Source organism: Scyliorhinus torazame, chromosome 8, assembly GCF_047496885.1.
Source record: "Scyliorhinus torazame isolate Kashiwa2021f chromosome 8, sScyTor2.1, whole genome shotgun sequence".
Lineage (NCBI taxonomy): Eukaryota > Metazoa > Chordata > Chondrichthyes > Carcharhiniformes > Scyliorhinidae > Scyliorhinus > Scyliorhinus torazame.
The window spans coordinates 122,344,304-122,364,367 of NC_092714.1; the positions used below are offsets into that span (position 1 = coordinate 122,344,304).

Here is a 20,064-nt window from a genome sequence, read left to right on the forward strand (position 1 = left end):
GCCTTCAGTGTTGTACCGGTCACAGGCAGGCTCAGTTCTAAGCTGATTAAAACCACGGTTTACTTCTCCACGTGTCTTCAAGTGAATTGATGGTCGCATCAATGGACTAGACACTATCTAGGTTAATGTAAAGTTAAATAATGATCATATCTCACCACAGCATTTTCCTCCCAGATGCTTATCCAACTCAACCTTAGATCACATGGAGGAGGAATACCAATCTTTCCCATTCAAAAATCAGATTTTATTTTGCTCATTGAGTCCCCACGTCTATGTTCAAGTTCCCCCGCTCTCTGAGAGAGATGGATGTTTAAATGGTGTTCGCCCTGGTGCCAGGGGGTGGGGAACTGACATGTCAATGCTCCTTGTGCCAGTAGCGAGCTGTTTACAGATCAGCACTCATTGTGTGAGTGTCTGCACAAGGTGGAGAGGTGGGGGCGACTTAGAGAAAGTGAGGTGGCTCTCCCTCTCTGTCACACACACAACCTATCCCGGAAAGCTGAGTGTTCTGCCTTCAGCAAGTGACAAAAACCAGCGACTGGGGAAAGGATGAACAGGAGCTGCTCGTCCCGGTCCCTGCCGCTGTCGCGGTGTGCTGAGCTGGCCCAGGGGAGCCTGTGCTGGGATCAGGCTGGCAGCAGGGTGGGCGCTGTGGCCGGCGGCCAGCGGCAGGCGGCTGGCAGCGGCTCGGAGGAGTGCTCGGTGATCTCGGCGGTGGCCCGCTGCCGCTCCCTGCGGGCTGTCTGTGTGCTCAATGAGACAGCCAAGCCACACAGCACCGAGTGGGGAGCGCTGCAGTGCCTGGAGCGAGCCTGCCGGGGCCAGGGCGCTCACCTACTCACTCTCCCTTTCGGCAAGCTCGACTTCGGGGAGACCCCGGTTCTCGATTTCTTTTACAATGCAGGTTAGTGGGGTGGGGGATAGTATTTTGATATTAATCCATCGGAGCTGTTGTGCATAACTTTCTTTTCAAATACTTGCTATTAACCTTTTCACTGAAAAACAATGAACTTTTAAAACAAATAATTTATTTATTATTAACCCCTTTTAATTGAAAAAGCCCACCAGAGCTCTTGTACCTGATTCAGGGGGATGTGGGTTCAAGTCCCGCTTAAGAAAGTTGAACCCCCAAATCTAACCACTGAGGGTGTGCTGCACTGTCAGAGGTGCTCTCTTTTAGATGGCATGTTAAACCCAGGCCCCAAATGGTCTCAGGTGAATGTGAAAGATCCCATAGCACTATTTCAAGAAAAGAGCAGTGTGTGCCAAGTGCTCCATGCAATATTCATCTCTCACTGAATATATTCAAAGCTGAGGGAGACAGATTGTTGAAACGTCAGGGAACTATAAGGGGAAGAGATCAGATAGTGGAGGCTCTGAGCAGGTCACCCATGATTGTGTTCAATGATGGAGTAGGCTCATGGGGCTGTACGGCCTTTTCCTGTTTCTTCCCGCCTTGCATTCTTTCCATGCTCCCTGACAGTGTCATCAGCCTTTCTCGCAGGCTGTCAATCCAACACGATTTGCATTGTACCTGCCCTTCAGTATGCCACCCCTTCAATGTCTTCATCTGAGCTCTCTGCAGTAGAACTTCATGTGAGACACCCTCCTGGGAGAGGCACATGTGTGAAAATGGAAAAATGAAATGAAATGAGACGTCCCATCTGTCCTGCTGTAGGCCATTTGAGTTCGTGTCTCACCCACTTGCAGTTCCAACCTCTATAATACCCTGTACGATGTGTTCCAGTATCTGAATTGGTGGCTGAGAGTGTGAGATTGAGCGACAACATTTGTTCATCATCAACATCAGGTACCCCTTGCACTTCACATTCCGGCATCACTACCCGGCTGTGTTCCCATTCTTGGGCATCTGAAAAGAGAAAGAAACAAAAATAGAGCTGCATTGATGGAAAGAAGGGAGACGGGGAGGGAGAAGTGTTTAAAGTGGTGGTGGGGGGGGGGGGGGGGGTGAGGTGGGAGAGGTTGGGGTGCATGAATATACTGTCTGCAGTTTGTAAATTAGAAGAGGTTACAGGAAGAGGGGGATGTGCGAAGGAGGATTAGGTATGAACAAACCAGGATCGTTACTGCTTTTGGCCCTGCCACTGACCACAGCCTCAGTCATGGTCCCTTCTATGGTGTGTGCACCATCTCCCCCAATGGTGTGAAGACACACAGCCATGCCTATCCCCACACACCCACCACTCTTCACACCTATCCCTCCCTCTCCAACACCTGCACCACAGCCTGCAGTGCTGTGTCAGAGAACCTTGGAATCTGCTCTCTGCCATGTTGTGCCAGCCCTAGGTCATTACCAAGTCCAAGTCACTTCTGCAATGAATTTCAGCAGCTACTGCAGCCCCCTCTTTAAGAGGTGCACACTCACTTTAAGTAGCACAGGCTAGCTTGAACTTGTGCTAGCTTCTCAAGATTATGCACCCCCTACTGATATTATTTTTGACATGTGATGTGACCAGGACGGGAGTGTTGGAAAAAGAAATAATGCAAGGAAAAAAACCTGGAAAATGTGCACAAAGAAGATCAGGATGGTATGGATGGATAACATCAGAAAGTGGACTGGCCTCTCTATGGGACAGGCAGTGAGGGCAGCAGAGGATAGAAACCAGTGGACAAAGATTGTTCACAGTGGGACCAACCATCAGAACAAGGACAGATGAAAGACCGACAGACAGGCAGACACATTTGTGCAGCCACTGAACAGCCTGCTCAGTGCTGGCACACACACACACACACACACGCTGTTAATTTTGAAGTTGTGCTGCAATAGAAACCTGCTTTACTTGGCAATTAAGCACAGCTGTCCCCAACCGGGGAAGGATTAGGGAACCATTGCAAATATTTTTTAAACCAATTCACTCTGTGTCTGAGAAGAACTGGGAGAGTCTAACTTTAATGTCTTGGAAATAAACCTGTTTTAAGGTATGGGAAAGCTTCAGACTCATTCCTCCTCAACAAATAATTATGGGAATTAGAACGAACATGTAAATATGTTGTTTGTGTAGTTATGATGAAAAGTCACAGACCTGTAATGCTAACTCAGTTACTCTCTACACAGATGCTGCCATAACTTGCTGAGCATTTCCAACCTTTTCTTTATTTCAAATTTCCAGCATCTGCTTTTCGATTTATGTTTAGTCCATATTGCTTTTAGTTTGTGTGTTACAGTAAAAGTATAAAACCTTGAAATCTTGTACAATTCATTGTTGGCTACTGGGAATTCCGATTTCATTACAGGGATCTTCCTTCTGTTTCTTTGTCATCCAACATTTTGCAGCTGTTTTTAATTTCAAATGCACTTTGCGCATTTTTAGTCCTCCTTTGCGTCAACCATGTTTTAAGATACCGATAATATCCATACTCTCACCGGTTGCATATAACTCTAATTCCACAAATCTATTCCTTGACTTGTCTGAAGACATATATCCTTATCCCTCCAAATATTCTTTAGAGCATTTTATCTTGTTACATTGTCATCAATTTTGTTTATTGATGATTTGTTCACTGCTGCTTCTGCCTTTCTAGTATAAATAGCTGTCCTATTTAGCCTACCAATTTTTTTCCTTGATAACTTTTGAAAAATAGATATATATTTATTCAAATTTTTCAACAAAACCCCCCCCCCCAACAAAAAGAAAAAAACAAGAACACAACAAGCAGAAATTATACATTGGATTTCCCCCATATATAATAACCCCCCATATAACAATTAAAAACACAAATAGGGAAACCCCCCACCTTCACCCAAACATCACCCCAAAAGAAACCCCCCTCCCTCCCCACCCCCCACCCCCTCCGTCCCCGGGTTGCTGCTGCTGCTGACCTCCTCCTAACACTCCGCGAGATAGTCTAGGAACGGTTGCCACGCCTGAGGAACCCTTGCACAGACCCGCGCAAGGCAAACTTTATCCTCTCCAGCTTAATGAACCCTGCCATGTCATTGATCCAAGCTTCCACACTAGGGGGCTTCGCACCTTTCCATAGTAGCAAAATCCTCCGCCGGGCTACCAGGGACGCAAAGGCCAGAATACCGGCCTCTTTCGCCTCCTGCACTCCCGGCTCGTCCGATACCCAAAATAATGCCAATCCCCAGCTCGGCTTGACCCGGGCATTCACCACCTTAGACACAGTCCTCGCAAAGCCCCTCCAAAACCCATCCAGCGTCGGGCACGACCAGAACATATGGACGTGATTTGCCGAGCTCCCCAAGCACCTCCCACATCTGTCCTCCACCCCAAAGAACCTACTCAACCTCGCCCCTGTCATATGCACTCTGTGAGTAACTTTGAACTGTATTAGGCTGAGCCTGGCGCAAGAGGAGGAAGAATTAACCCTACTCAGGGCATCAGCCCACAGACCCTCATCTATCTCCTCCCCAAACTCTTCCTCCTACTTGCCCCTTTAACTCCTCCACAGAGGCCTCCTCCTCTTCCTTCAGCTCCTGGTAAATCGCAGAAACCTTGCCTTCTCCAACCCATACACCCAAAATCACCCTGTCCTGAATCCCACGTGCCGGAAGCAGCAGGAATTCCCTCACCTGCCGCCTCACAAACGTCCTTACTTGCATGTACCTGAAAGCGTTTCCTGGGGGTAGCCCAAACTTCTCCTCCAGCGACCCTAGGCTCGCAAACGTCCCATCGATGAACAGGCCCCCCATTCTTCTAATCCCTGCCCGATGCCAGCTCCGAAAGCCCCCATCCATCCTTCCCGGGATGAACGGATGGTTCTCCCAAATCGGGGACCAAACCGAGGCTCCCACCTCGCCCCTGTGTTGCCTCCACTGCCCCCAGATCTTCAGCGTCGCCGCCACCACCAGACTCGTGGTGTACCTTGTCGGCGAAAGCGGCAGCGGTGCCATCACCAGCGCCCTCAGGCTCGTGCCCACACAGGACGCCATCTCTAGCCTCTTCCACGCCGCCCCCTCTCCCTCAATTACCCACTTACGGATCATCGCCACATTGGCTGCCCAATAATAGCCACACAAATTCGGCAGCGCCAGCCCCCCCCCCCCCCCCCCCCCCCCGCTACGCTCCAGAAACACTTTCTTCACCCTCGGGGTCTTATTCGCCCACACAAATCCCATGATGCTCTTGCTTACCCGTTTGAAAAAGGCCTTGGGGATCAAAATGGGAAGGCACTGGAACACAAAGAGAAACCTCGGGAGGACCGTCATTTTGACCGACTGCACCCTACCCGCTAGTGAGAGTGCCAGCATATCCCATCTTTTAAAATTCTCCTCCATCTGCTCCACCAACCGCGTCAAATTGAGCTTGTGCAGGGCCCGCCAACTCCTAGCTACTTGGATCCCTAGGTACCGAAAGCTCCTTTCCACCCTCGTCAGCGGTAGCTCGTCTATCCCCCTTCCCTGGTCCCCTGAATGCACCACAAAGAGCTCACTCTTCCCTATGTTGAGTTTCTACCTCGAAAAGTCCCCAAACTCCCTAAGGATCCGCATGACCTCCGCCATCCCCTCCACTGGATCCGCAACATACAACCACAGTTCATCGGCATACATTGACACCCGGTGTTCCTCTCCCCCCCGGACCAATCCCCTCCATTTCCTGGACTCCCTCAGTGCCATGGCCAGCGGCTCAATTGCCAGTGCAAACAACAAGGGGGATAAGGGCACCCCTGCCTCGTCCCCCGGTACAGCTGAAAGTACTCCGACCTCCGCCGGTTCGTAGCCACACTCGCCACTGGGGCTCTATATAGCAGCCTGACCCAACTGATGAACCCCTCCCCAAACCCAAACCTCCGCAACACTTCCCAAAGATACTCCCACTCCACCCGCTCAAAGGCGTTCTCCGTGTCCATAGCTGCCACTACCTCTGCTTCCCCCTCCACCGAGGGCATCATAATCACATTGAGGAGCCTCCGCACATTTGTATTTAGCTGTCTACCCTTCACAAATCCCGTCTGGTCCTCATGAATCACCCCTGGGACACAGTCCTCAATTCTTGAAGCCAGCACCTTCACCAGCAACTTAGCGTCAACATTGAGGAGCGAGATTGGTCTATACGACCCACATTAGAGGGCAGCACGGTAGCCTTGTGGATAGCACAATTGCTTCACAGCTCCAGGGTCCCAGGTTCGATTCCAGCTTGGGTCACTGTCTGTGCGGAGTCTGCACATCCTCCCCTTGTGTGCGTGGGTTTCCTCCGGGTGCTCCGGTTTCCTCCCACAGTCCAAAGATGTGCAGGTTAGGTGGATTGGCCATGATAAATTGCCCTTAGTGTCCAAAATTGCCCTTAGTGTTGGGTGGGGTTACTGGGTTATGGGGATAGGGTGGCGGTGTTGACCTTGGGTAGGGTGCTCTTTCCAAGAGCCGGTGCAGACTCGATGGGCCGAATGGCCTCCTTCTACACTGTAAATTCTATGATAATTTCTCTATGACATTGCAATGGACCCTTGTCCCGCTTCAAGATCAAAGAAAACAGCTCCCTGGACATTGTCGGGGGCAAGGTCCCCCCTCCCTCGCCTTATTAAAAGTCCTCACTAGCAACGAGCCCAGCAGGTCCACATATTTCCTGTAAAATTCAACCGGGAACCCATCCGGCCCCGGGGCCTTCCTCGCCTGCATGCTCCCCAATCCTTTAACCAGCTCCTCTTTTCCTTGATAATTTAAGTAAAATATATTTTGTTGAAAATAAATTAATGCACATATTTTGCCCAGTACATTGGCTTCTACTGAAAATGTGATGCTCTGGGTTCAATTAGAGGTGTGATGTGCACAATCGCAAGTTGAATTCTGCACTCTTGCTGTTCAAACATAGATCTGAATAAAATATGGTAACATGTATGCGATCACTTCCAAAAATACTTTCCATCCAGCAGGAACTCAGTAAGTTGGGTCTCCTTTCTTCCAACGTCACTGCAGTAACATGAGTTAAATAGAGGGGCCTGTAATTAAAAATAGCTCCATTTGTCTCAGTGGGAAGTGGCATTTAGGCCCGAGCTGTGAACTGATCTGGAGTGGCCTCAGAACTCATCTGGTATTAGTATAGAACCAATTTGCAATGGCATTGGAACAGATTGAAATAAATTGGGAGAGAGTTGTGCGGAGGTTCCAAATAATCACTTCCATTAGGAGAAGCTCGATACCCAGAGGGTGATGGTGAGAACGCAGACTAATGTTTTGTCTGATTTATTTTACTTCTGCATAAACTTAAGCTTGCCCATTAATTGGACAAACAGTTTTTGCCTGAACCATGTCTGTCAGCATAAAGAAAATTCAGAAGTATATGGAGGAGAGACTGCACTATTTTCAGTGACCACCTCAACAGTGTAGGGGTGCATTGTTAGCTATTAGACTCACCAGTCCCTGTATTTTACAAGGAGCACAAACGAAGAATTTGAGGAGTCCAAATTACATGAATAGTGCTGGAAGGAAGAAAATATTTTGATTGGATTAGGTGCCAGGAATTGCAATTTGTGCTTGTCGGTCACCAGCACTTAAATAAGATGGTGTTAATACCCAGACAAATCACATGCTCACTTCTCCCTTTCACCCTCTATCCCCATGTATCATTTCTCTAATATCCTAACTCACTCATTTTGAATCTGAAATGCTGAGAGGTTTTTCTCTCTTCATTCTTTCCTGGGATGTGGGCACCATTGGTGTGGCCAGCATTTGTTGCCCATCCCTAATTACCCTTAAACTGAGTGGATTCATAATTTTTTTTTTAATAAACATTTTATTGAGGTATTTTTGGTATTGTAACAACAACAAAATAAACAATGTACATGAAACTATAAACATAGTGCAAAAGCCGTCTCCCTCCCTTACAGGTCCCACCTTTATTAATCCCCTACTCTAAGCTAAACTAACCCCTTATGCTGACGATTAATTTTCCATGAAGGAGTCGATGAACGGTTGCCACCTCCGGGCAAACCCTAACAGTGACCCTCTCAAGGCGAACTTGATTTTCTCCAAACAGAGAAAGCTAGCCATCTCCGATAGCCAGGTCTCCGACTTCGGGGGCTTTCAGTCCCTCCAAGCTAATGGTATCCGTCTCCGAGCTACCTGGGAAGCAAAGGCCAGAACATCTGCCTCTTTCTCCTCCTGGATTCCCGGGTCTTCCGACACCCCGAAAATCGCCACCTCTGGACTCAGCGCCACCCTTGTTTTTAACACCGTTGACATGACATCTGCAAACCCCTGCCAAAATCCCCTAAGATTCGGACATGTCCAGAACATGTGGACATGGTTCGCTGGTCCTCCCGCACATTTTGCACACCTGTCTTCCACCCCAAAGAATCTGCTCATCCGGGCCACTGTCATGTTAGCCCGATGAACGACCTATAATTGTATCAGGCTGAGCCTGGCACATGTTCCAGATGCGGTGACTCTACTCAACGCGTCCGCTCATAGACCATCATCTATTTCTCCTCCCAGCTCCTCCTCCCACTTGCGCTTCAGCTCCTCTGTCTGAGTCTCCTCTGACCCTATAAGTTCCTTGTAAATGTCAGAGACGCTCCCTTCTTCTACCCACCCTCTGGAAACTACCCTGTCCTGAATCCCCCTTAGCGGTAGGAGTGGGAAGGTTGACACCTGTTTACGTAGGAAGTCCCGCACCTGGAGATACCTGAATTTGTTTCCACTCGCCAACCCAAACTTCTCTTCCAGCGCCCTCCTACTCGGAAAGCTCCCCTCTGTAACATATGTCCCATCCTCTCAATCCCTGCTCTTCGCCATATCCGGAACCCCCCATCCATACTTCCCGGGGCAAACCGGTGATTATTACAAATTGGGGACCAGACCTATGCTCCCTCTGCTCCCGCATGTCTCCTCCATTGCCGCCAGACACTCAGGGCCGCCACCACCCACTTCCTGATCATGGCTATATTTGCCGCCCAGTAATAGTTACTAAAATTTGGCAGCGCCAGCCCGCCCTCTCCCCGACTCCGCTCAAGCATTACCTTCCTTACCCGCAGGGCCTTGCCCGCCCAAACAAAGCCAGTGATCACTTTGTTAACCCGTTTAAAAAAGGACCGCGGAATAAATATGGGGAGACATTGAAACACGAACAGGAATCTCGGGAGGACCGTCATCTTCACCCTTTGCATCCTCCCAGCCAGTGACAACGGAAGTGCGTCCCATTTCCGAAAATCGTCCTTCATTTGGTCTGCTAGTCGGGACAGATTTAATTTATGCAGCCGGTCCCATTCCCGTGCCACCTGAATGCCTCGGTTCCCCCTACTAATCTAAACGGCAGCTCCCCCAATCGTCTCTCCTGTCCCCTCGCCTGGCCCGCAAACATCTCACTTTTCCCCATATTTAGCTTATACCCGAAAACCGGCCAAATTCCCTCAGAGTCCACATGATTTCTTCCATCCCCTCTAATGGGTCTGATACATACAGAAGCAGGTAGTCTGCACAGAGCGAGACTCTGTGCTCCAACCCCCCACCCCACCCCCCTCCCCAGACCAGCCCCTTCCAGCCCCTTGAGGCTCTCAGAGCAATTGCCAACGGCTCTATAGCTAGCGCGAACATCAGTGGGGAGAGGAGGCATCCCTGTCTCATCCCCCGGTGCAGTCTAAAATAGTCCCATGTTGTCCTATTCGTCATTCCGCTTGCCTCAGGAGCCTGATACAGCAACCTGACCCAGTCAATAAAGCCCCGCCGTCCCAGTACCTCCCACAGATAATCCCATTCTACCTGATCAAAAGCCTTTTCTGCATCCATTGCGATCACTACCTCCACCTTCCTACCTTCCAGGGGTATCATGATCACGTTTAACAACCTTCTTACATTGGCCACCAACTGCATACCCTTAACAAACCCGTCTGGTCCTCCCCAATAATGTCCGGAACACAATCCTCAATCCTGGAGGACAAAATGTTGGCCAGCAGTTTGGCGGCCACATTCAACAGGGATATCGGCCTGTAGGACCCACACAGCTCCGGGTTCTTGTCCTGCTTCAGAATCAGCGAAATCGTTGCCTGTGACATCATCGGGGGCAGCACCCCTCTTTCCCTTGCCTCATTGAACATCCTCATCAACACCGGCCCCAATATCCCAGAGAACCTTTTATAAAACTCCACTGGGTATCCGTCCGGCCCCGGGGCTTTACCCGCCTGCATGGCCTTCAGACTCTCCACTAACTCTTCCAACTCGATCGGGGCCCCCAGCCCTTCTTCCAGCTCCCCGTCCTCCTTTGGGAAATTCAGCCCCTCCAAGAAGGGCCTCATCCCCTCCTGCCTCATAGGTGGTTCCGACCTGTACAGCCTACTGTAGAAATCCCTAAACGCCTTATTCACCCCTGCTGAATCTCCAACCAGGTTCCCATCTCCGTCATTCACTTTCCCTATCTCCCTGGCCGCCTCCCTCTTTCTAAGCTGGTGTGCAAGCATTCTGCTGGCCTTCTCTCCATACTCATAGATCGCCCCCCTCGCCTTTCTCAGCTGCTCCACCGCCCTCCCTGTGGTTAACAAGCCGAACTCCGCCTGTAGTCTCCGCCATTCCCTTAAAAGCGGTGACCTCCTATCGATCTGTAGTATCTCCTTTACCAGTCGGTTTGTCTCTGCCCTGTCCACCTTCTCCCTATGGACCCGGATCGAAATCAGCTCCCCCATGACCACCGCCTTCAGTGCTTCCCACACCACCGCTGCTGAAATTTCCCCTGTGTCGTTGACCTGCAGGTAGCTCTGAATACATTTCTTCAGCCGCTCGCACACCCCTTCATCCGCCCAAAGTCCCACATCTAACCTCCAGTGTGGGCGCTGGTTTCTGTATTTACTAACCTGCAGGTCAACCCAGCGTGGAGCATGGTCTGAGATTGTGATCGCCGAGTACCCTGTGTCCACAACCCCTGCCAGTAAGGCCCTGCTCAAAATAAAGAAATCAATCTGGGAGTACACTTTATGCACGTGTGAGTAGAAGGAGAACTCCTTCACCCTCGGCTGCCCAAATCTCCATGGATCCAGCCCCTCCACCTGCTCCATTGCTCGCACCCTGCTCATTTTTGAGCTTGACCAGTCCAAGCCAGGGTCAATAACTGTGTTGAAGTCCCCTCCCATGACCAATCTGTGCGAGTCCAGGTCCGGTATATTCCCCAGCATCCTCCACATCATCCCAATTTGGCGCATACACATTTACTAATACCACCTGCACCCCCTCCAGTTTCCCACCGACCTCCCACGGCCGAGACTATTCTACCCGCCTCAAACATCACCTGCATATTGGTCAGGATCGCGACCCCTCTAGGCTTTGAGTCTAGTCCCGAGTGAAAGACCTGACTGACCCAGCCTTTCCTCAATCTAATCTGGTCAGTTACTCTAATGTGCGACTCCTGCAACATTACCACGTCCGCCTTCAGTCCCTTAAGATGCGCGAACACACGTGCCCTCTTAACTGGCCCATTTAACCCTCGAGCATTCCAAGTGTTCAGCCTACTTTGGGGGCTCATTGCCCCCCCCCCCCTTCGCCAATCAGCCATCACCTTTTTTGGGCTTGCCTCCAGCCCACGCTCCGCGCCTCCACCGGTCCGCCCCCAGGCAGCCTCCGCCCCCAACCTCCTCTCTGTCCCTTAGCCCAAGTTCCTCCGTCATGAGCAGAACATTTACCCCCCTCCCCCCCCCCCCAGTAACAACACTATGTAACCCAACCCCTTTAATAAACCAAACATATGCACCCCCACTGTGCTTCCATGAGCTAGCCCGCCCAGCTAGCTTGGTGGCTCCCATCCCTGGCGCCTTTTAGACTCCTACCTATTGTTCCATCCCCACCCTCCCCCCCACTCATACAAACATACTCCAACATCAAACAATCCCCATACAATTGCCCGACAGAAAAACACCAAGATCTAAACAAGCACACCTCCATCCCCCAACAGTGCAAATGAAAACCTTAACTCACTCAGCTCTACCGCTGGTCCCAAATCAATGCAAAAGGCATTACAAACAGCTTCCACAAAACAAAAAATGAGAAACATTTTTAAAAAGAACAGAAAAACAAAAACAAAAAAAAAACAAAGTTCAAAAGTTCTCAGTCCACCACCAGTCCTTTCCTTTTTGCGAAGTCCAGCGCGTCCTCAGGCGACTTGAAATAAAAGTGCTGTTCCTCGTGCGTGACCCAGAGACGGGCCGGTTACAACAGTCCGAACTTCATTGACCTACTCTGGTTGAAGCCTGCTCTTCTCCTGGCACCTCCACACTCAGGTCTTGGGGTAAACCCGCAGGATACTGTTGTCCCACTTACAGTTCCGTGTTTGCTTGGCCCACTGTAGAATGCGCTCCTTATCCAAGTACCTGTGGAATCTCACCACCATTGCCCATTCGTGGCTTCCTCGCGAGTGCTCTGTGAGCCCTGTCCACCTCCAAGGGGTAGGAGAAAGAAATTAAATGAAATGAAATGAATGAAAATGAATGAATGAAAATTTCTTCTTGTCACAAGTAGGCTTCAAATTAAGTTACTGTGAAAAGCCCCTAGTCGCCACATTCCGGCACCTGTTTGGGGAGGCTGGTACGGGAATTGAACCGTGCTGCTGGTCTGCCTGGGTCTGCTTTAAAAGCCAGCTATTTAGCCCAGTGTGCTAAACCAGCCCCTAAAATGCCCCATCCCCCAGCAGCTTCTCAAACATGTCTGCGATGTATGCCTCAGCGACCGCTCCTTCGGACCCCTCCGGGAGCCCAACGATTCTCAAGTTCTGCCGGCGGGACCTATTTTCTAGGTCCTCCACCTCCTCCAGGAGCTTCTTCTGCTGGTCTCTCAGCATCCCCACCTCCAACTCCACCGCAGTTTGATGTTCCCCCTGCTCAGCCAGCGCCTTCTCTACCTTCTGGATCGCCCGATCTTGGGCGTCCAATCTTATGCTCCAGCCGCTCAATTGACTCTTTTATTGGGTCCAAGCAGTCCCGTTTCTGCTTAGCAAAGCCTTCCTGAATAACTTGCATCAGCTGCTCCGTTGACCGCTGGGTCGTCAAACCAGAGGTCCGGTCCTCCGCCCTGCTGTCTCCCGCTGCAGCTTCAGCCCAAGCCTTCTCTGTCTTACTGTTTCTGCCTTTACGAGCACTTCCAGTCCTTCTCTCCATGCACTGATGTGGGATCTCAATACACAATTGCCTCTGTCATCAGCTTACAATTCAAGTCCAGTAGAAAATCGGGGGAAAAGGTCCAAAAGTCCGACCAGAGCGGGAGCCACCAAATGTGCGACTTACTCCTTCATAGCCTGCACCGGCAGTCGTTATGGTAATGAGGTAGTGATGTGCCTCATGATGTAATAACAACATCAGCAGTCATGTGCAAGTGACTGAGAAGAACTGAAGAATCATCTGTACAAGGGAGAGATGTACTTACCTGGAAGCTTAGAATGTCCGATAGTGCAAAGGAAGGAGTTTTTGAAGTACCAGAGTTCGAACTTAAGTCACACAGAAGTGGCAGGAAACCGTCCCAATCCTAAAATGTTGCAAATTATCTGGAGAGGTCCAAACAGCATTCAAGATGGAAACCAAACCACAAAGTAGCTTGCTCGTCCAATTCAGAGAGTTGCATAGAAACAGACATAGAAAATAGAAGTTGGAGTAGTCCATTCAGCCCTTTGAGCTTGCTCCACCATTCATTATGATACTGGCTGATCATCAAATTCAATGCCCTGATCCCGCCTTCTCCCCACATCCGTTGACCCCTTTAGCCCCAAGAGTTATATCTAATTCTTTCTTAAAATTGCACACTAGTTTAGCCTCAACCACTTTCTTAGGGAGTGAATTCCATTATTACATCATGAGACACAGCACTATCTCATTACCATAACTAGTGAATTCCACAGATTTACCACTCTCTGGGTGAAGATATTTTGCCTTTCCTAAGTCCTAAAAGGTTTATCCCTTACCCTCAAACACTAGACCCCGAGTTAGCGACTCCCCCACCACCGGGAACATTCTTTCTGAACCTACCTGTCTAGTCCTGTTGGAATTTTATGTTTCTCTGAGATCCCCTCTTACTCCAAACTCTAATGAATATAATCCTAACTGACGGAGTCTCTCATAATACCAGTTGTCAAGAGTCAACACATGGTTGTGGATCTGGAGTTACATGTGGGCCAGACCTGGTAAGGACAGTAGATTTTCTTCCCTGCAGGGAATTGGTGAACTGACAGGTTTTTTAACCATAATCAGTGAGAGTTTCATGGTTATCATTACTGAGACTAGCTTTAAATTCCAGATTTTTATTAACTGAAATGTAAACCCTCCAGCTGCCGTGTTGGGATTTGAACCCACCTCCCCAGCATTAGCTTGGGCCTCTGGTGTATGAGTCCAGTGGCGAACATCGTGCTGCATATGATTTGAATGGTAGCTCCATGGAGGCAGCACTAATTGCTGTGTCCAGTGATTGTATGCGTTAGATAAATGCGCATGTGTCATCATTTTACTCCAGAGATGGCACTCATAGCAATGAAACTAGGCTACGGAGCCACATTCTGTGACCTTTAACTTTGTAGCATTTCTGCTTGATGAGGTTTGAAGTGGCTGATATGGAGCCAGAGATTCAAATGGCTGCAGTTACCTTTGTATTGTCCCCTATCCTAAATCTGTTTGCATTGTTCACTATGGGTTTTAGTGGTTTATGCATTGGCAAAAGTGAGCTGTGAAGGCTGTCTGCTAGCTCATCTCGGACAAGTCATCAAAAAGATTTTATTGTACTTTCTCTCCAGGTAAAAAAACATTGAAAACTTTGTTGATCGATCTGTTAGTATTTGATGGTTTTTTTTTGAGTGCTGCTTCTCTTTCAGAATATTATCAGGACACATTTATTGTGCCTTTTTGAAGTCTGTTTGTGCTGTTTAAATGTCAAACAAAAAGGACTGATTCCAGGACTAGTGATGTAATCCAACGAATATATTTGAAGATGATAGCGCATTGGGGTGTGTGTGTGTGGGGGGGGGGGGGGGGGGGGGCGGTTGTAACTTGAATTAAAGTGAACTCAGTCATTACTTGATGGGATGATAAGTGGCAAGTAACACTCGCATCACACAAGCACCAGGCAACGTCCATTTTGAGAGAATCTAACTAGCCCGTCTTGTCATTCAAAGGCATTACAATCGCCAAATTCCTCCACACTCAACATTTTGGTCGTTATCACTTGTTACAAACTCAACTGTACCAATCATGAAAATGAATACTGTGTTTACACGAGCATGTCAGAGGTTGGGAATTCTGCCTCCTGTAATTCACTGTCTGTCCCCAAAATTTATCTGCAAGGCACAAGTCAGGAGTGTGATGGAATAGTCTCCACTTGCCAAAAACAACCAAGCCCCTCTTAATTTTTGATTAGGTCTCCTCTTAGTCTTCTATGTGCAGGGAGAATAATCCAAGCTTCTCCAATCTCTCCACGGAACTGAACCTCCTCATCTCGGGTAAACCTCTTGGCACTGTGGCACAGTGGTTAGCACTGCTGCATCACAGCACCAGGAACCTGGGTTCGGTTCCGACTTTGTGCGAATGTCTGTGTGGAGTTTGCATATTCTCCCCATGACTGCGCGGGTTATCTCCAGGTGCTGCGGTTTCTTCCCACAGGCCAAAGATGTGCAGGTTAGTTGGACTGGCCATGCTAAATTGCCCCTTAGTGTCCAAAGGTGTGCAAGTTACAGGGATAGGGCTGGGAAGTGGGCCTAGGTAGGATGCTCTTTCAGAGGCTCAGTGCAGACTCAAGGGGCCAAATGGTCTCCTTCTGCACTGTAGGAATTCTATGGATTCTAAACCTCCAGGAATTTGACATCCTTCCTGAAGTATGTTGTCCAGAATTGTAGACAATACACCAGCTGAGCTAACAATGGATTTGTAAAGATTTAGCATGACCTTGATTTTGGCTTCAATGGCTCTATTTAAAACGTTAAGAAACGTTTCTTAACTACGTCACCACTTTGCCCTGCCGCACCAGGTTGCTTTTGCACCTACTCAAAACAGCACCATTTGGCTTATACTGCCTCTCCATATTGTTGTACCCAAAGTGGAAAGTACAATGCCTCACATGACAGGTTGTGTAAATCTGGCAGTGAAAAAATAAACCATCAGTTCAGAAGCAGTCTGCTGAAATTAATTATCAATACTGAGCTCACATATGCAATGTGAGTACATGATGATGGCTCCTTGCACATTTGTATGTCGCAATTGTCTCGCATTTGACACAAGGATTAATTGGTCTTCAAAACGAGATGAGTTGATCTTTATGCGCAGTCCTAATAATAATATTCCATATACAGTTGCTGATTGGTTATAAAAATGGCACAAGTGGTAAACTGACCCACCTGTAAGAATCCATGGACATCACCCCTGACCTTTCCTCTTTAATTGTGAACTTGTGTGTTTGGTGTGTAGGTAGCGCTGCATCAAATATTTATCTTTTTAAAATATCAGATATTGCCTGGAGTTTCCCTTGACTGACTTGCACCAATAATGCCAAAATCTGTGGCAATCTTGTCAATGGCAGCTTCTGCTGAACTTCCCAGTAAATCTCATTTGCATACACGGAAGAGTAGAAAATAAGCATAAAATGAGCACAATGTCAACTGATGATGAGCTGCCCCGAAGATGCATATGGATCCAACTGATATAGAAATTAGTTGGAAGTTATCAAACCATCATTAAAGCACAATAACAATGCTGCAGGGTTAAGAAAATACATTCGGAGAAGCTTTTCTCTTTTTAATTGGACAGATCTTGGAATGTCATGATGTATCCACTGGGGGCACGGTGGCTCAGTGGTTAGCACTGTTGCCTCACAGCATCAGGGACCGAGGTTCAATTCCGGCCTTGGATGAATGCCTGTGAGGAGTTTGCACACTCTCCCCGTGTGTGTGTGGGTTTCCTCCGGGTGCTCCAGTTTCCTCCCACAGTCCAAAGATGTGCAGATTTGGTGGATTGGCCATGCTAAATTGTCCCTTAGTGACTCAAGATGTGTAGGTTTAGTGGGTTTATGAGGATAGGGAGGGAAGGGGGCTGTTATAACCTGCCTACTTACCGTTGGCTGGGGACTAATGACAATCCCACAATCCTGTGGGAGTATGAGCTTCCCCAATGAGGGGGGCAGAGAAACCATTAGTAAACTCCTAGTACAAATAAAGCTGGCCAGTTCAGGAACCAGCAGGAAGGAGTGTGCAGCAAGGGAAGTTGCTGCCGCTGTTATATATATATGTTATTGTAAATAAATGTTATTACTTTGTATCCTTAAAACTCGTGCTGGATTCTTTGTGGCCCTCACAAAACTGGCGACGAAGGTTAAAGTGAATAGCTGTCTACACTGCTGAAGCCACCTCCCTGGATTTTTGATGGATACAGGTTGGAAGTTGTTTTCTATTATACCATGCCTCTGTACGGACGTTTGGATGTTTTTGATGCTGCGCTGGAAAGCTGGAACCAGTACACACAACGGATGCGTTACTATTTCCGGGCAAACAATATCACCGAAAACGAGCGCCAGGTGGTCATGTTGCTCACCGCCTGCGGCCCGCATACGTTTGGGGTGATTAGGAGCCTTACGTACCCAGCTGCGCCGGACACCAAAACGTCTGATGAACTTGTGAATATAGTGGGGCAACATTTTAACCCAACCCCGTCCACGATAGTCCAGCGTTACCGGTTTAATACCGCTGAGAAGACCCCTGGAGAATCCCTTGCCGATTTTCTACCAGGCTACGCAGGATTGCGTAGTACTGTGACTATGGTGAGACCTTGTCAGAAATGTTACGCGACCGTTTGGTTTGCGGTATTAACAATGCGGCCAACCAGAGAAAGTTGTTAGCTGAGCCAACATTGACTTTTCAACAGGCCATTCAAATAGTATTGTCCCGAGAGAGCGCAGAACAAGGAGTGCAGGAGCTACAGGGAATGGAAGTGCATGCCTTGGGGCGCAACCCCTTCCGTCCGAAAACGTCCCCCTGCACTCCTGCGGTACCTTGGGCGAGGCAACGTCCGGACCGACGCCAGTGGCCATCGGACATTCTTCCCCAAAGGGAGCCTTCTCCAGAACCAATGGATGAGGAGCCATGTCCGTGTCAGACTTGTAGGCGCCGACCCCGTCGCGGACGGCAGTCCTGGGGGCGCCAGAGGCGCCGTCTTTCCGACCGAAACTGGGACCAGCCCAGGGGCCGTAACTGGGACCAGCCCAGGGGCCGTACCTTCCATGTGGATGAACCTGCGGCGACTACTCCTGAGGACGTGGAGACGGAGGATGACTGCCTGCAGCTGCATTGTGTGGCAGCTCCCCGTGTGGCCCCCATTAAGGTGACAGTATGGGTCAATGGCCACCCGCTTGAGATGGAGTTGGACACTGGCGCAGCGGTCTCCGTGATCGCCCAGAGGACATTCGACCGCATCAAGCAGGGTATACAGACCCTTACATTAACCGACTCACAGGCCAGGTTGGCCACCTACACGGGGGAACCACTGGACATTGCAGGAACTACAATGACCCCTGTTGTTTATGGACACCAGGAGGGGCGTTTCCCACTTATCGTGGTGCGCGGCCATGGGCCCAGCCTGTTGGGTCGGGACTGGTTGCGCCATTTGTGGTTGCAATGGCAGCACATCCTCCAAACAGTTTCTGAAGGGTTGACTGAGGTGCTAGGACGATACCCAGATGTATTCCAGCCTGGTTTGGGGAAAATAAAAGGGGCCGTAGCCCGTATCCAAGTCGAACCAGGAGCCACGCCGCGCTATTTCCGGACGCGCCCGGTGCCTTACGTCTTGCTCGAGAAGGTAGAAGGGGAGCTCACTCGTTTGGAGAGCTTGGGTATTATCAGGCCCGTCCGTTTTGTTGACTGGGCAGCACCAATTGTACCTGTAATGAAGCCAGATGCCACAGTTCGCTTGTGTGGTGACTATAAACTTACAGTGAATACGGCTTCCCGACTCGACCGATATCCAGTGCCTCGCATAGAGGATCTCTACGCGAAGCTTGCAGGTGGACTCTCGTTCACAAAATTAGATATGAGTCACGCCTACCTGCAGTTGGAGCTGGACCCTGCCTCCCGACCATATGTAACGATTAATACACACCGGGGCCTGTATGAATATACACGGTTGCCCTTTGGAGTATCCTCTGCCTGCGCAATTTTTCAACGTGTTATGGAGGGCATTTTGAGAGGTTTACCACGTGTTGCTGTCTACTTAGATGACGTTTTGAATACAGGGAATTCGGAGCAGGAACATTTGGAAAATCTGGAGGCTGTCCTTAGACGCTTTTCGGAGGCCGTTTACGTCGCACAAAGTGCGTATTTCAGGCAAAGGAAGTAGTCTACCTAGGTTATCGGGTGGACCGCGAAGGTTTGCACCCCGTCGCAGAGAAGGTGCATGCAATTCAACATGCCCCCGCCCTGACCGACACTTTGCATCTTCGTTCTTTTCTCGGTCTTGTAAACTATTACGGGAAGTTCCTCCCCAATCTGGCAACTACGGTGGCCCCTTTGCACCTTCTGCTAAAGAAATATCACACCTGGGTTTGGGGTCAGCCGCAAGAAACCACTTTCCGGCGGGTAAAGCAACAATTGTCGTTGTCTGGGTTACTAACCCACTATGATCCTGGAAAGCCTTTGCTCGTCACATGTGATGCATCCCCATATGGTATTGGGGCCGTCCTGTCCCACAAGATGGAGAACGGGGCCGAGCGACCGATAGCTTTCGCCTCCCGCACATTGACTGCAGCGGAGAAAAAGTACACGCAGATCGAGAAGGAAGGCCTGGCAGTGGCTTTTGCGATGAAACGCTTCCACCAGTACGTGTATGGCCGCCATTTCACTATCGTGACTGATCATAAGCCTCTGCTGGGACTTTTCAGAGAGGATAAGCCAATGCCGCCCATTGCTTCCGCACGGATCCAGTGCTGGGCTTTGTTGCTTGCTGCCTCCAAGTATTCTCTGGAGCAGAAACCAGGTACGCAGATAGCAAATGCCGACGCACTGAGCCGATTGCCTTTATCGACCGGCCCCATGTCGACCCCCACGACCGGTGAGGTGGTTGCAACCCTAAATTTTATGGACACCTTGCCTGTCACAGCATCACAGATCCGTGAGTGGTCCCAGACGGAGCCAGTCCTGTCAAAGGTTCGGCACA

At 49.5% G+C, this 20,064-nt stretch overlaps 1 protein-coding gene across 4 annotated transcripts in view; it reads left to right on the top strand.

Annotated features, from left to right (window-relative positions):
- The first annotated feature begins 404 nt into the window (after positions 1 to 404).
- Positions 405 to 20,064, top strand: part of map3k15 (mitogen-activated protein kinase kinase kinase 15) — a 220,834-nt gene continuing 201,174 nt past the window's right edge. For all 4 annotated transcript variants that reach the window (XR_011948699.1, XM_072514132.1, XM_072514133.1 and 1 more), the window contains exon 1: positions 405 to 904. Coding sequence is in view for 3 of the 4 variants with exons in the window: in XM_072514132.1 (XP_072370233.1) it covers positions 550 to 904 (355 nt within the window). In the remaining variant the exon portion in view is untranslated. The remainder of the gene's footprint in view (positions 905 to 20,064) is intronic.